This window comes from Melozone crissalis, unplaced genomic scaffold (genome assembly GCF_028551555.1).
Source record: "Melozone crissalis strain CALT ecotype California unplaced genomic scaffold, PUWL_Pcris_2 ptg000005l_1, whole genome shotgun sequence".
In the NCBI taxonomy this organism is placed as follows: Eukaryota; Metazoa; Chordata; class Aves; order Passeriformes; family Passerellidae; genus Melozone; species Melozone crissalis.
Genome location: NW_026535783.1, coordinates 64,607,711 through 64,623,944, shown reverse-complemented (window position 1 = coordinate 64,623,944; position 16,234 = coordinate 64,607,711). Strand labels below are relative to the sequence as shown.

General features: G+C 40.0%; 1 protein-coding gene across 1 annotated transcript in view; it reads left to right on the top strand.

Moving 5' to 3' along the window:
- The first annotated feature begins 605 nt into the window (after positions 1-605).
- WDR36 (WD repeat domain 36) overlaps positions 606-16,234 on the top strand; it is a 29,705-nt gene continuing 14,076 nt past the window's right edge. The window contains exons 1-13 of the mRNA XM_054288239.1: positions 606-770; positions 2,015-2,042; positions 4,869-4,969; positions 5,456-5,573; positions 6,456-6,588; positions 7,445-7,499; positions 8,011-8,143; positions 9,073-9,248; positions 9,745-9,865; positions 11,255-11,320; positions 12,268-12,351; positions 13,762-13,916; positions 15,030-15,144. Of these exons, the coding sequence (XP_054144214.1) occupies positions 624-770; positions 2,015-2,042; positions 4,869-4,969; positions 5,456-5,573; positions 6,456-6,588; positions 7,445-7,499; positions 8,011-8,143; positions 9,073-9,248; positions 9,745-9,865; positions 11,255-11,320; positions 12,268-12,351; positions 13,762-13,916; positions 15,030-15,144 (1,432 nt within the window). The 5' untranslated portion in view covers positions 606-623. The remainder of the gene's footprint in view (positions 771-2,014; positions 2,043-4,868; positions 4,970-5,455; positions 5,574-6,455; positions 6,589-7,444; positions 7,500-8,010; positions 8,144-9,072; positions 9,249-9,744; positions 9,866-11,254; positions 11,321-12,267; positions 12,352-13,761; positions 13,917-15,029; positions 15,145-16,234) is intronic.

Below are 16,234 nucleotides of genomic sequence, written 5' to 3'. Positions count from 1 at the left end.
ATAGGTGGCCGGGGGGGGGCGCGGCTTTGCATTTTGCGTCCTCCGCCGGACTTCACTTGCATTGTCCGCCGTGCAGTCATGGCAACGGAGTCATCCTGAGGGTTGGTTTTTGGTTTTTTTTTTTTTTTTTAATATCCATAATTTATTAAAAAAAAAAAAATGAAACAAAAAAACAAAAACAACCCACATACAAAACCACCACCACAAAAACTCAAAACAGACACCTCGGGAAGTTCAGAGGCTCCCGAGGCGGGTGTCTCGAGGGATGCGCCATCGGAGGTGGGCTCACCTCGCGCCCCGCTGCCGCCTCTGCGGCGGGACCGCCCGCAACCGGACCTGGTGCTTTGCCACGGCAAAGGGGATAACGAAATGAAGACTAAAAGGGGATACAAAAATGAAGAATAAAAGTTAAAAAAAAAAAAAAAAAAACAAAAACCCACCGCGCAGTCGCGGCTGCCTCGAATGTTTGCGGCAGAGTTGGCGGCACCCCGCCCGTGCGCGGCGCGGGGCCGCTTTCGGCGGCGCACGGCGGGGCGGGGCGGGGCGGCGGAAGCGGGCGGGCGCTTCCTGCGGGAGGGCGGGCGGATGCGGACCCGGACGCGGACGGGGACACGTGCGGAGCGATGGCGCGGGAGGGCGCGGGGCTCTTCGCCGCGTTCCGGGTGCTCGGCCGCTTCAGCGGGCACGTCCCGCACGTCCTGCGCTACCACGGCCGCCACCGCGAGTTCTACGTGGCCGTGGCCGTCGGGCGCAGCGTGCACACCTACAATGTGAGTACGCGGCGTCCTGGTCCCCGCTCCTTTTTCCCGGCCTCCATCCCGCTCCCACCGGCCGTGGGGAGGCCGGGGCCGTGCAGAGAGGTCCGCCTCTTCCTGCCCTCCTCCTCCGCCCTCGCCGTCGTGATGCGGGAGCGTGTGCGGGGCTGCGGCGCCCCGGTGCCGCTCCTCTGCTGCCGGCCTGACCGGGAGGGAGGGGAAGAGGGAGGCTGCCGGCTGAACAGGCCGGGAATGAGCTCGTTCAGCCATGTGGGCAGCGCTAGCCGGTGCGGCACGGCCCATTCGTCGGGAGCGCCCAGCTACTGAAGCTTTTCCTTCATCAGGAGATAAATCAAACCCGCTCTGGTTTAGCGTTTGAGGGTCACGCTTTAGGGGCGGGGGGCCGTCAGATCCTGTTAAAACTCCTGTATGAGCAGGGATCAGCAGAGTTGAGCTCAGCAAGATGAAAGCCTGTGATGCGGACTCGGCTTTTTTGCGGTGTGGAATCCTATACCCCTGAAGGTTGGAAGGGGCCTCTGGAGATCACCCAGACCAAACCCCCTGCCAAGGATGGGTCATCTAGAGCAGGTTACAGTGGAAGGTGTTTAGGTAGGTTTGGAATGCCTCAAAAGAGGGAGACTCCGTGACTTCCCGGGGCTCAGCCAAAGCATTTTCACTGTGTAGGATGCAGTACTGTGCAGGACTGAGCTGAGTACAGCTAACACCAGAATGCAGACATCAGGGATCTTCCTCTGCTTCTGTGGCACCTTTTTGCGTTCAATCCTGTCAGTCTTCTTCACAGCCTTTGACTAGAGTAGTGATCATCACTGGCAGAGATGGCTAGGTGTTTGCAACTAAAGCAAAATCTCTGTGAGCAGAGATAAAATTAGAATACAGGGTGGTTGTGGTGGAAATAAGGTAGAAGCAGAGATGATGTGGAAATGATGGTACCCAAACTCCTCAGGATGTCTAAACACATCCTTAAGTTTCCTATGCATTAAGGTAAAATACATCAGGAAGCACAACTTACTGTTGATGATTAGTTGTCTTTTGGCAAATGTATTGTCCCATTCCTTTTGACCTGCTGCCTGTGTGTTTTTCAGTAGACAATGTTCTAAACTGCAATGAGTAATCTTCCTGGTTAATGAAGTATCAAATACATTGTCTGATCTAGGTTAATTCCTAGAATTTTTAATTTGCTTATACCAAATTCATTGCAACCAATCATTAAAAATGCATTTTTAACATTTTCATTGCAGGTGAAGAAGCTTGGTATTGTTGCTGTGAGTAAGTATTCATAAATTGTTAATTCCTCTTATTTTGTTGGGTTTTTTTTTAAACATGTCCAACATCTGCACTTCATTTTCAACTAAAAAACAAGAAAATAAATTGTACTTGCTAATATTTACACTGAAATATATTAAAAGGAGTCTCAGAAATCTAAAATACCAGTTTGTAAATAAGATTACTATTGAAACTGAAATTTAGCTTTCTTAGAGACATACCTTTTGAACCTTCTGTTCTTACCATCTTGTTCTTCCAAAAACACCTCTAAGCCATAAGGATTGATTGCACAGTGAATAAAGCTCAATTATTAACTTATTGAATTAATTTCACATCCCTTTTTTGTTGTTTTTGTGATTATTAGAAGACTCTTAGAGGAGAAAAATACTTACATGAAGAAAATAGATGTGGATGCCTTCAGGGGGTGTTAGGAGTTGGTTGTGCTGGTGGATACAAAGGATATGGATTGGTGGCTTGACACTCACTTGGCCTTTGGTGGCAGAGCACCCTGGGTGTCAGCAGCAGGGCCCACGTCCTTCAGCACCATCCCCAGCAGCCAGGGTGATGAGGCAGCGTGCACCCCCAGGATAAGCTTGCAGAGGATGCTGTTTTAGGAGGAGGAGCTGACACCCAGAATGGCAAAGTTTTGGTCCAGGGAGCTGCTGCAAAACATGAATCCTGGGCCAGCAGGAGCCTTGCCAAGTCTGGCGAGGACAAGTGCAGCATCCTGCTGCACGGAGCAGCTGGGAGCTGACTGGCCCATGGCATCCTGCTGGGGAGAAGCTGGAACTGTGCTGGTGCCAGGCTGAGTGAGCACCAAAGACACGGTAACTGTGGGTAAGGCAGGCTGGGTGTCAAACCTCATCAGCAATGCATCCAGCAGATCAGGCGAAGCTCTTCTCCCCCGGCACCTCACGCCAGTGGGGCCGTGGCTGGACTGCAGCACCCTGTTAGTGTGGTTCTGTCCCTTCCACAGCTTCCCTTCCTCCTGCAGGAGACATGCTGAGGAGCAGGAGAGTGTCTAGAGCAAGCAGTATGAAAAGAAGCATTGGAGTAGCTGGGTCTGCTTAGTGCTAAGAAGGGCAAGATTCAGGGTGACCCAGAGGGTGCCTGAAGGGCAGAAGGATGGTGGGGCTGGATTTGTGCTGATGGTGGTGGACAGAGCAGCAAGGGGCAACACCCTCAGACTGCTGAGACCCTGAGAGGGTCACAGTGGAGGGTAGGAAAAATGTCCCCAAAGAGGTAACTGTGGTACAGTGTAGACCTTGAGGAGAACTCCTTCCACGGAAGTGTTCAAGACTCAGCTGGGCACAGCTGCAGCTAACCCAGTCTAGTACTGGAGCTAAACTTAGTGAGGAGCTGGTGGCATGTTGAACCAGTTGATTTCCAAAGCTCCCTTTCACTTGGCACTTACACGATTCAGAGGTATGCACTCTGTCTTGAAAAGTAGGGACTTTACTTCTGTGTACCACGAAGTTTTTACAGAGATGTCATATATAAAATATTTTCTATTAATAGATGATCTGTAAATTTGAGAAAAAATGTCACGCATCCAGGACTAGATTAAGATTTCAGCTATGTATTTTTAAAGGTGTAAACAAATTAACTTTTTCATCTTGCAAAGTGATAAAAACATTGCATATTCTGTTCTGCAGTGGGCTACATCTTCTTACATGATGTAGTCATCTAAGCTTTTTGAGAAATGCTTAGATGAAATGTTTACATACAAAATTGTGATTGAAAAAAATGAATGCTGTGCCTCCCACATTTTTATGTGCTGTTGGTTTGTAGATGTTATGTGGTTGATGCTCTGAGCTTTTCAACTTGGATCTGCCTAAAACTGTCTTAGCCTAAGCAGCCTTGCATGCAGCTCCTGTGGAGTGCCAGGTGTCTGTAACCCGGTTGTAAGCCTGAGTCACTTCAGGGGTGCTGTGGGAAGATATGTTCAAACAAATGAAACCTCATGGAGTGCAGCCTTATTTTGTGTTCTTATTTTAGTTCTCCTTTTGAAGCTGTGCTGCAGTACAGCAGAGGGTGCAGTTTTCTTTGTGCCTGCTAACAATTCACCGTACAGAGCACCTTTGTGGGAAAGGCTGCTGTGTGACCATGCTAGTTTTTTTGTTTCATAGGTGCACTCCCACAGTGATTTTTGACCTAGTGTTTCTCTGCAGAAGTGTAAAGTGCTTTAGTAATTTACGTTTTTATATTTCCTTGGATTGAGAGTATTATTCCCTATAGTAATTTGTTTTCCTTTTTTCTACTATTTGGGACCACACCAGCAGCTTCTCAGTGTGGTCTGGAACTGATTCTTTTACCTTTTGGGCTAGTAAAGTAAATATACTGATTTTAGATACTCTTTCTGAACCAGTCATGAGGTAAGAAATGAAATGTATTCTTAGAGCATTAAATTCTTTGTGTGATCAGGAGATAGGTGGAGGAGTGAGTCACTAACTCCTAGGCCTGCAGAATAACTTAACCTAATAAGCATTGCTAATGTTGAGACTTTAATTTATCATGTTTTTTCAGCCCTCACAGAGCTAATGTGTACCTTTACTTACAGAGATATTTCACTGATTTATTTTCAAGTGCTTTTCAAAATAACAGCCTTACGTTCTTCCAGTCTTATCTTACTTATGATATTTTTACTGGTGTAATGTTTTGTAGTAATATTTGCATGCTTCTGAAATGTGTGTATTTCTCTAAAATTGAACATGATGTTCGAACAGAGGGTTTTCTTTGTGGGTCACTGTGCCAAAGAAATACACTGTCAAGCTTTCTGTCTTGCTAGGAACCTGAAACTCGTTTAACTTTTCTTTTTTTGATCAACAGGTAACACTTTGCCACAGGACATCACATGTTTGGCAGCAGATCGCATGCTGATATTTGCTTCATATGACAATATTCTCCATGCTTTTGCCAGGAACAAAGAGGTTTCTGTTACCTTACTTATTACTCAGTAGTAAAAAAGTTGTGTAGTGTCTGTGGTATCAAGGCAGTTAATTTTCTCTGAATGCCTATTTCTGTAGCTGTTTGGTACCTTCAGTTTTAGGGAAACAAGCTGTAAAATGAAGAGTTAAAGCTTAAACTGGAACGTAAGAGCAAATTCCGTAATGCTGAACTATGTTTTGCTTATAAATTGGAATAATTAAGTAGCTATTTAAAGATTGAAAAAATCATCAATTCAGATAAGCTAAATTAATTGAAAATAAATAATTAAAAATCCCTAGCTAGCATATTTTTTCAAACAGTTTTAAATATCAGATACAATTATCTCTGTTGCATTTCAAGTTGTGTGTCCTTTCCATGAATTTTATTTGAACTTGTTGCTGACATCTCTTAACTGTCCTCAAGTATTATGTTAACATGGTATTCTACCATAACAGCTTATTAGAAGCATTTCTATTTTGAAATTATAGGTGGTTCATACCTATGAAGGCCACAAGGCAAAGATACACCTTCTACAACCTTTTGGTGATCATGTCATCTCTGTGGATGTTGATAATGTTCTTATTGTTTGGAATATACAGTCAGAAGGTGAGAGATTTTATTTTTTTTGCTGCTTTATAGGATAGCACTGTTAGACATTCGGTAATTTAGGAAGAATGGTTTTTTTTAAATGCACACATTCAGAAGCAATTTATCCTTAAAAATAAAATTCTTACATGATCATGCTATTTAGTTGATCTGAAGTCCTAATCCTGCAGTAGTGTTTCATTAATGGATACTCTGCCATGTGCAGAGGCTCACTGAGATTCCGTGTAGATGTAAAAGAGAGAATGATTATATGAAAATTACATTTTGGTGTTCCATTTTCTTGTAAAGGCTGTGATAGAGCAGCTTTGGCATTATTTCTAATTCTTGTAATTCCTTGGTATCTAACAGACTGGGTGCGACTAAATGCTAATGAATAATCTTTTCGTATGTGTCAGCATCTTCTCATGCCATTTTCAAGTGCTTTGTGAAATTGTGCTTCAGGGCCCCAAACATGTTTCTATAGAAAGCATTCATTGGTGTGACCAGTGTTATTCTCTGCGTGCTGGTTGTTGAAAGTGTTTGTAACCAGGTTTAGAGGTTTGGAGTTGCTATAACAAACAGGCATTCTAATCAGATGAGGTGTTTTGCTCAGGCAGGAGCAGGAATCCCTCAGAAAGATATAAATCAGATAAAGATATGGTATTGCCGGTATTGTTGTACTGGATAGACTTACAGGGAAAAAATACACCTTCAAGCAAACAGATGTTTACATTGTAAAGACGTTTAGCCTCTTCTGGTTCATGTTAGCTAATCCTGTAAGAAAGGCCAGTTGCAGATTTGAAGAGTTAAACATCTGTCCTGCTTTTACATTTGCAAAGGGAGGACAAGCCTGCAGATTTGTAGGGGTAGCCACACTAACACTGTTTCTTGCTGTTTTTGCAGAAGAATATCTTCAGATAGATTTTGATAAAGCCACTTTTGCAGTTTCTGCACTTCTGCACCCCAGCACCTATCTGAATAAAATTCTCCTTGGGAGTGAACAAGGAACCTTGCAGCTATGGAATATAAGATCCAAGTAAGATTCCTGATACTTTGGCTGTGCTTAATGCTCCAAGTAGTTTGATAAGCAACAAATGATACTGTTAAGTGTGGAATCTTTTACTGACTTCTGGCACAGGTTTTCAGTTGGTATATTTCCAGGAACAAGGAATGCTGCTGCTCCCTGAATGCTGATGCCTTTCAGGTTATGTATTGTAAGAGTAATCACCTTGCAAAATGTCAGGGGTTGTTCAGGAATATTTTTTTTTTTAATTTCTTGGAATCACATAGCTTTCGCATGAAAGCTTTTGAAATAATAGTAAAAACATGTTCAGACCTCCTGGCTCCCATATTCCAAGCTTGATTTTTTTGGTTGTTGTGGGTCCAAGGAAGTGCTGGCAGGTAGAGTAGAGGTAATTACTAGCATTTGAGCTTAGATTCAGGTAAGAGATGCATAGGCATGCAGTTGTCTCTGAGTGTGTCCCAGTAGATCATCACCCATAATGTCAGTGTTTCATTCCTACCATGAGCAGCTGCTTTTCTAAATCATGAAAGTTACAGGTACAGTGAGCTTCATTGCAAGTTAATGTTCATGCTGCAAACACATGTTAAGTCAACTTGCATAAATCAGTGCTTCATTCTCCTAAGTCAGCTTGCCATGATATCACAGATATTTCATTTTTTCATATGTTCATGGCATATAGTTATTTCATTGTTCTGGTATTAATACACAACACTACCTTTTCAATAAAATTTAGCCATAAGTTTTATTTTTAACCTTACTTCTTAGTATCACAGGCTTTCTGTATCAGTACATATAAAGCAATCACTGTGTCACAGAAAATCCCCAAGGGTTAATTGATTTATGGGGTTTTTTATGTTTTTTTTCACAGCAAACTCTTGTACTCGTTTCCAGGATGGGGCTTAGCAGTCACAACTCTTGAACAAGTTAGTATTTTTCGTTACCTTTTATTTTCACGTGTAATTGGTCGAGAATAGCAGGCAAAATATTGTTGTTTAAAATTGCATCAGTAAAGATGGCATGTACTCTCTGGACTGAAGGTTTATTATCTCCTCCTCCTCTATTCCTAGTTCTGTTTTATTTGGCATCTTACCTGTTTTGTCTTCATCGTATCTATAGTCTTCACTGAATGATGTCATGAAGTCACAGAGATTTCAAGATGCAGGTGTATCATGAAGCTTCATGACGCTGGTAGTTTTTTGCCAAATTTGTTTTGCTTTGGAGTTTGATAAAGTGTAGATTTTGTTGATTCAGTAAAAGATTTTGTAATGTATTTGCTATAATTTTTTTTTAGACACAAAAGTGAGTTAAAACTTACCAGTAGCATTGATGACAGCTGGTGGAAATGGTCAGAGTTGTCTAGGGTAAAACTCACAAAAGCTCTGTTTTTCACAGTAGTCCCAGCTTCTGGAAACAGAATTTTTTCATTTCTTGCAGGCTCCAGCAGTGGATGTTGTTGCTGTCGGCCTTGTATCTGGTCATATAATTGTACATAATATTAAGTTTGATGAAACTCTGATGAAATTTCAACAGGACTGGGGTCCCATCACAGCAATATCTTTTCGTACAGGTAAGTCCTAGTGTTTTTAGTGAAAATATGTATGAAAGCACTAAGACTAAAGAAATGGAGGAAAACAGTTAGTGATAAAACATTTCAGAATCAAATTTGTGCTGAGAGTTTCAGTTTTCAAAGGCTGAAGGTAGTCTAGAAAAGGTGAGATCATGCATTTTTGTCATGCTAGGTGTTTTATAGCATTTTCTTGTGTTTTTATTGCACAGAAAGTGATATACAGTATACTTGAAAAGAAAAGTTTGTTGACAGTGTGCCAAGAGCTGATACAGTACACAATTGTCAGAGGTATTGTAATCAGTACATCCTGCTTTAGTGTCCATACCTACTGCTCAGCAGTGTCTTCCCCCCCCCCCCAAATGTTAATAGTTGGGTGAATACTGAATGGATGTTACTGGGGAATCTTGACTTGTATTCACAGCTTTTTTTTGTCTAACAAGCATGTCCTAATTATTAGAGCTAGTTACTCTAATGTTGATCCTGCCTGCAGAGCTTGATACCGAAGCTAATCTCTCATTTGAATAATCTTGTGAATCTTAACAGAATATAGATTGAGTGCAGACCCTGTTGAGGAGGATACAGGAGAAAATTGTGGAAAGATTTGTGAGAGGTAGAAAGAGAGCCTTTTTGTGTCAATACCTATTGTGTTTTCAAGCAAATCTCTAGCTCTGATTGCTGGATTTAGAGATTTTATTGTTCTCTGATATGAAAAATAGGTATTTTTTTAATCAGTGAGTTTTGTTTCTTTTCTGATAGACATACTACAATATTTCTGTTAAAACCTATATTATTTCTAGCATCAACTTGAGATTTCTTTTTCCTTGTGATTATAGATTTGCCTAGCATCAGATTTAAGATGTGACAAGACATTAGGGATCAGCTGAATGTCAATAAGCAAACTTTTTGAACTTTTTTTTTTTTTTGAGCAGATGGACACCCTGTAATGGCAGCTGGAAGCCCAGTTGGACACATTGCTTTGTGGGATCTAGAAGAGAAGAGGCTGATGTGTCAGATGCAAGATGCCCATCCCACAGCAATAGCTGGCATGACATTTGTCCCTGGAGAGCCGCTTCTTATTACTAATGGTGCTGATAATGCTCTACGGGTGAGTTACAATCTCTGCTGCTCTCTGAAACCAATATAACAAAACTCAAGTTGCTGGTCTGAGTTGGACTGTAGTGGACTGTAGTTTAAAGATTTGCTGCTATGTTGTCATTGCTTCATTTACTGCTTTGTAGTACCCTTGAAGAACAAAGCTTTGGATCCACATTTCCAGAACCACACTTTATAGCCCAGTATGCTTTTAAATCTTGGTCCATTTTGATAATGTTTTGGATCATAAGCAGTTACTGCTGATAAAAGTCCCTTATGCTGCATGTCCTCTGATGCCACTTGGCTTTGGTGGAAGGGCAGAATGAACAGCAGGAAACAAATAAGGTGATGTGATGGAAGCTTCCAGAGTTTGAGGGTTAAGGCTGAAAGCCAGTGTGTGAAGTTGGCTGCACCAACTCCCAGAGAAACGCATTCTGCTGACAAGAGGTACAGTTATTGGCAAGGCAGTGTTTGTCAGCCTGGTTTTTTCTGCTTATTTTGGGGTGCAGGTTTGGATTTTTGATGGGCCTGGTGGTACAGGTCGTGTACTGAGAAGCCGAATGGGACATAGTGCACCACCAACAAAAATCAGATATCACGGGCAAAACGGAGAGCAGATTCTTAGTGCAGGTATGAGTTTCCATTCTTCTTCAGTCTGCTTTCTTGCTGTGTTAAAGAAAATGTGCAGAGCTAAGTGTCTTTGTTTTATTAATACACTAGATTATATTTCAAGTGTTGTATGTGTTTATGAAACATAGTAAGTGGCTAACATAAACAGCATAATTTATTACTGTAACAAAGTGTTTCACTAGAGTTTTCCTACTCTAGTAGGAAAGTAGCGTTTCCCTAGAGTAGCACATCAGCAAGCTGAAAAGTACTTGAAAGGAGAATAGCAAAGGAGCTACTCTTTTCATCCATATTTATATATTTGATGAATAAAAATGGTTTTGTTATTTTCTGAGCAGGTATTAGCTGGTCAGAATGAAACCTGTAATCAACTCAAAAAATTTGGTTGTGGCAGGGGAAAAATAAGCTGTGTAATGCATTTAGTAACTACTTTTTCGTCTAGTTTGATCAAGCTTTGTGGCTTGCACTGTCTTTGTAATATATTGCAGCATACTTGTATCTGTAATATATATTTTCAGGGTTGATTTTTACTGAGATATTAATCTAAGAGTGTGAAATTGCATAAGTGACTACCCTTCCTTAGAAACTAGCATATTTAAAAAGACCCCTTAGGTGCGGGAAGTGCTGGTGTTTTACCCTAGACCACTTAAGTGATGAGATGATAGAGACTCGTCATCTGGTCTCTAATTACTCTTAAGAAATTAATTGTCTGTATGGCCTACTTTTGAAAGCATTACACTACCTGTACTAAAATCTGTTGCTAGTCATCCAGCTAGTGACTTGCATTAATGTAATGAGTTATTGTCCGTATTTCAGCTCACACCAGACAAACCACAATCTCAAGTATTGCTTAACAAATCTTCACATTTGCTTTTTCAGTGGTGAGGGCACAAACACAACTTTTACAATGAAAAAAGACTTGACCTTTGAGATCTGATGTATCTGCAGTGCAGAGAGACTGACACTCTGCCCTCCTTTCTGAAACAGTGATCAGACTTTGTGCAGCAGAAGTGAGTTAGGGTTGCATTTCATGGGCTACTGGTTTCCTTAGAAGAGGCATCCCCTCAGATTAACTTCATAAAATTTCATTAATGTCACGAACATTACAGAGTCAGACGAATTGAACATAGAAAAGATGTCTGTGAAGAGGGGTCATTCTGATAATGTGCAGGGCAGAGTTGTAGGAATGGGATGTAGGCCACAGAAAATTAGGTTCCATTAGTTCTGCCACTTAGAGTGTATCTGTATTTATTCTTGGACCAGAATTTTTAGTAAATACCTTATTACAGTGTTTGCAGTTGCTTATTGCTTACTTTTTACTTTTCTTGCTCGAATAGCTTGTATGTAAAGTTGATTTTTGCCCTTCACTGCTCTTTGCTAATACTTTCTTAGGTCAAGATGGAACATTGCAATCTTTTTCAACTGTGCATGAAAAGTTCAATAAAAGTTTAGGACGTGGTAAGTATCTCAGTCAAAGTACAAACACAGGTGAAAAGAAGGCCAGAAAAGCATATATGTAAATGTTAGTCAGGCCTTATTTTCATTTCAGCTGTTCTATAAAACCTAATCACCTTGTCTTATTCTGCAGACTCAGTCCTTCCTGCAATAAGTGTGCTGCCGTATTTGATTATTCTTTAAAAAAGAGATTTCTGATCCTGGCAGTGTATGTTACTTCACTGTGGGAAACACTGTGAATGATTTTTGTATAACATTTTAATGTCAGCTGGCTGCACCAGCTCCCATTTCAGCATATGTAATTGCAGCTTTTTACCCTGTTTCCATTCTGTTCAATTGACTAAATTATTAGCCAGTTCTTATTTCTTGGCTTGAGTTCTTTTGATTCAGTGTACAGTTTGACTTAAGCACAACTTGCACATCATGCTGTGGTAAAGGAACACTTTCATTTGGGAGAGAAAAGATCAGAAAGATTCAAATAATTCTTAGTTTTAATTATCTGTCCATGTTGTTAGATATGTATTTGGACCTGTTTAAAAAGATGCATAAAAATGAATTTGGGCATTAATTTGAAATTCAGTGTTCTTTGGTTACTGAAAGGTCTGGGTGCTGTTTATTGCTTTATATAGTCATGTCTATAGGACCACATTTTCAGCTGTGATGGGGGAACCTTTGCCTCAGGATTTCAGCACAAGATCCTGGAACAAGTAGATTGAGTAGTGAATTCACAGCTGTGAATGTAGAAGTCTGGTGATTTGCTTAGCATTGCCTGAATTTTAACACAAACTATTAGTGTTCTTAGCTTTACAAACCTAGGGAACAGGGTTGTGTTTATTAAAGTCAAATGTTTCTAAATTTAAAAGGAGCTTTGCATTTTGTTAACAGTCCCTTTTAAACCATTACTCTCAGTTCTGACAATGAGATTAAGTCCCTTAATTTCTATTTTTAAGGTTCAATTAATAAAAAGAAATCAAAAAAGAAAGGCCTTAAGCTGGATACGATGGCACTTCCACCAATTACAGCCTTTGCTTCAGGTGAGTGGTCTTTGACATCGGTTACAAATTAAATGTGAGTATGTTATCTTCATGTATTAATTTCAGTTTTTAACCCTCAAAACACTATTGTTTTGGAAGCACATGCTATATCTAGATTATTCTGTGGTCTTTCATGAGCTACTGAGTGACAGTTAAAAATTGTGTTTGACTTGGTAAACTGTTCCAATATCTCAAAAAGAGCATTTTATGTTAAAACATCCTTATCTGGCTCTTGGCTTGAAAATCTCCTGCATGGGAACCAAAATCTACAGATATACATATTATTTCAGGTTGCAGAACCAGCAGCTAGGTGGAGGATGATCTTTGTCAGCTGAGGAAGTCTTAGTTACGCTTACAGTTGACTTTGAGTCCTCAGTACACTTATTTGAGTCATTTTTTAAAGCTGAATTTCAAGTAGTCAGTTCATTTGTAATTCAGTATGCAAATAATGATTCTAACTTCTTTAGGCAGAATTACAATTATATTTGCTTCATCAAAATGTGCTTCTTTGAATTAATGACCTCCTCTTCAGACTTGAAATCTCTTTTGTCAGAAGTGTAGGTATTCTCTCTTCTGAGGATGAGAGATGTTGAAAGATCTGGATTTACAATTTTGTGGAGCCATTTGACTTATGTGGTATTCACTGCCTGTACACTCTTGTTGCAAATATGTGTGTAAATTTTTAAGATTTATATTTAAAATTAATTAATTTTAAAATTCATATTAGAGCTGCCTGTATTTGAAGATTTAAAACTTCCACTTACTTAAATACATTGTTCTCTTTGTTCCATTAAGTGAACCAGTTTGTATCTTGTTTTAATCTTTTAAGTTCTAGAAGTACCTAGTTTAAAGCTCTCAATTTTTTTAAATTTCCAGGAAAAAATCAAACTTGCTCATTATTTAGATCTCCATATATCATATTTGACTACAAAGTTTGGATACTGAGCTTTTGATAAACAATTTTCCTGGAAACACAAAAGAAGTATTTTGCTATGTGAAGCAGATTTATTTCTTAAACCTGACATTATCTGGTGGCTTCTGCTGCTTCAACAGCTGAAGGAAAAGTTAAGGACACTCAGCTGGAAATGTACAGGATTGAGCAGTCTAAACCATTTAAACCAGTTTAAAACATTTACATTGAATTATGCATTTCCAGCTGCAGAGGTTAAAATGTGCAAAGACACAGAGCATAATGTGCAAAACAGTGCTTGAGGTTTTGTTTTAACATTATATTTACACTACACATGTACAGCTGTTTGCCCTGTGGTATTTCTGAGTGGTAGTTTTTTGAGTGTGCAACAAGAACACTAAATATGAACCGTTCTGTCTAAAGGTACTTTAAAATATCAAGAGAACTGAAGTTTGACATTGGAGTTACTGTTTCTAAAAGGACTCTGTGTTTCCCTGCAGAGGTGGCACATCAGAGTGACTGGGATGGTATTGTTGCCTGCCATCAGGGGTATATAACCTGTACAACCTGGAACTATCAGAAAACCTCCATGGGAGCTCACAAACTGAGGCCAGAAGAATTTAGCAAACACAAACCTATTGACATATATGCAACAGTAAGTCTACTTAGGATAAAATTTCTTCAGATTCACACTCTATGTATCCTATTTTGATTCCTGTTGGTACAGAAATAATGCTTGGAATGAAAAAGCACTGTGTCCAGTGAGCTGGTTTGTAACGCTGATGGCCTTAAAAAAAGCTGTTCTTTTCCCCTAAACATTCAGGTTAAAATGCACTTACTTTCTGGCTCAGAGAGGTGGTTGGTGCTTACCTTTAGTCTCTCACAATCATGTAGAGTTGTCTCTATGCCTGTGCTGATTAACTTACTCTGAGAATGAGATTGCTGAAGATTCTGAGCTTTTTTTGGCAGTACAGGGAAGTGTATTTCCAAATTGCAAGAAGGGTATTACCTCAAAAATCCCTTACAACATGAGCTGGTCACAATTGTGTTGAACACACAGTGAAGGGGGTACAAATGTTTATTGAGGTTTACCAGCTTTTTAAAGGAGGAATTGCTGTGGCACCCCACATTGGCACACCCTAGGGGTCAATGCAACTCCTATGTCTTGTGATAAATGGTTTTTTGACATTTTGCTTAGTAGATAGGTGTTAGATAAACTTAATTGTAAATATCCAGTTTTCTTTTGATTCTACTAGATTCTAGTAGAATCTGCTAGATTCTTTGGACTGTATCTTTCCAAAGAAATGTAGACTGTTGTTTCTTTGTTTCTTCCTATCGAAACTCTCTGTGACCTCACCCTAACTTGGGTGCGTATTGGTACCACGGGCATTGAAAGAGCAGTTGCCATGCTTGCCGTTTGTCTTACGGGCTGAATTTGTGGCAATCTTTATTATTTAATTTACAATGCTGATAATATTACCTATGGCTTCTTTTGGATGCCTCTAAGCTAGGATTTCATTATCTTTCACAACCATGCATTGCCATATTTATTACTTGTTGAGTATTTGTTCATTTTAAGAGCTTCTCCCTCTGCTTTCTTGATATGTAATTTATTTGTTTTGTGCAGGTTTCCCCAAATATTTACTAGTATTTTGTATTCCCAATATGCTGTGTACTTCTAGCAACTTCACTACTTGACAGACACCTGAAGAGTGATTTTCATGGGTGCTTTGTGTTGTTGATTGATTTTTTTTAATTCCCTTTAAAGGCAGTTGACATTACATCGTGTGGTAATTTTGCTGTAATTGGGATGTCAACTGGACAGGTAGATGTGTATAACATGCAGTCTGGCATTCACAGAGGGCATTATGGCAAAGAAACAGGTAAGGGCTCCTTAACTTCCCAAACACTGGCACTTAACAGAGCAGCAGTCACCTCGTGTTCTGTCATCATGAAAATTCAGTGCAGGTTCTGAGCTGAATTTGGGATGCATTTCAGTTTTTCTAGTTATGGTGCCCTGTCCTTTCTTGCAGTCAGAAACCTGACTTGAAGGACAGGATCCGTGGTAATTTTAACAGCTCTGATGTTAACATATCCTTGGTTTTATTTAAAACAAAGTTGTCAGTTACCACAATGATTAGCACTTAAATGAGATGCTCTGGCCTCCACTCTTTTTGAGATAGTCACGTTTTCAGTATTTGGCTTCTTGTTTTATAGTATTCTGTCTCCTAGATAAATGTTCCCATCTGTTTTGTGCCCCTTGCTTAGAAATGGAAGGAAAATTGAAGTCCTGAGCAAGTCCAGCTCTTTGCATATGGTGTTATTTTTAATTACCCATCTGCAAATTTAGCACATAATGTGACTGTGCCCTGACATTTCCTTTTAGAGTTGCATACATATATATTTTATGTATATTCCATATACTCTCATGCATGGTTTTTTGGCACTCGTGATCTGAATTTTTTTGTTTTAGAAACAAGGAAAGAGTCCTGCTGAGCCCTTAAGATTACTGTATTTCTAAAAGCCACCTAGCTTAGCAAACATGAAGTAGTCTCGTTGGTTGATAGTGGGATGAATTTTCTAGATTAGCTTACTGGCCAGTAGCCCTAGGTATAGATTAAGAAATAAAATTGATCCAAAACTAGAGAAGCTATGTCTTGTCTTTACACTGCCGTGTGAAGCAGCTTTGGAAAACTCCCAGTTTTTGTGCCTGAACTGAAGTTGTAAATTTTGTCTGGAGTGGTGGTTCCTCTTGGAGGCATCCCTGAAGTGATTCAAAAATCTCTCAAATTTCACAATCACAAAAACTTCCCGAAACTGAAAGCAGAAATAAGAGCTAACACTCATCTTCAATTGCACTTCTTACTTGTATTCTAGGTGTTTACTTGAAATCCATTTGGTTTGTGTAGAGATAAAAAAAAACTTAGAATGCTGGAGCATCTTGATAAGTGGCTTTCAGATTGCCGTATGCTT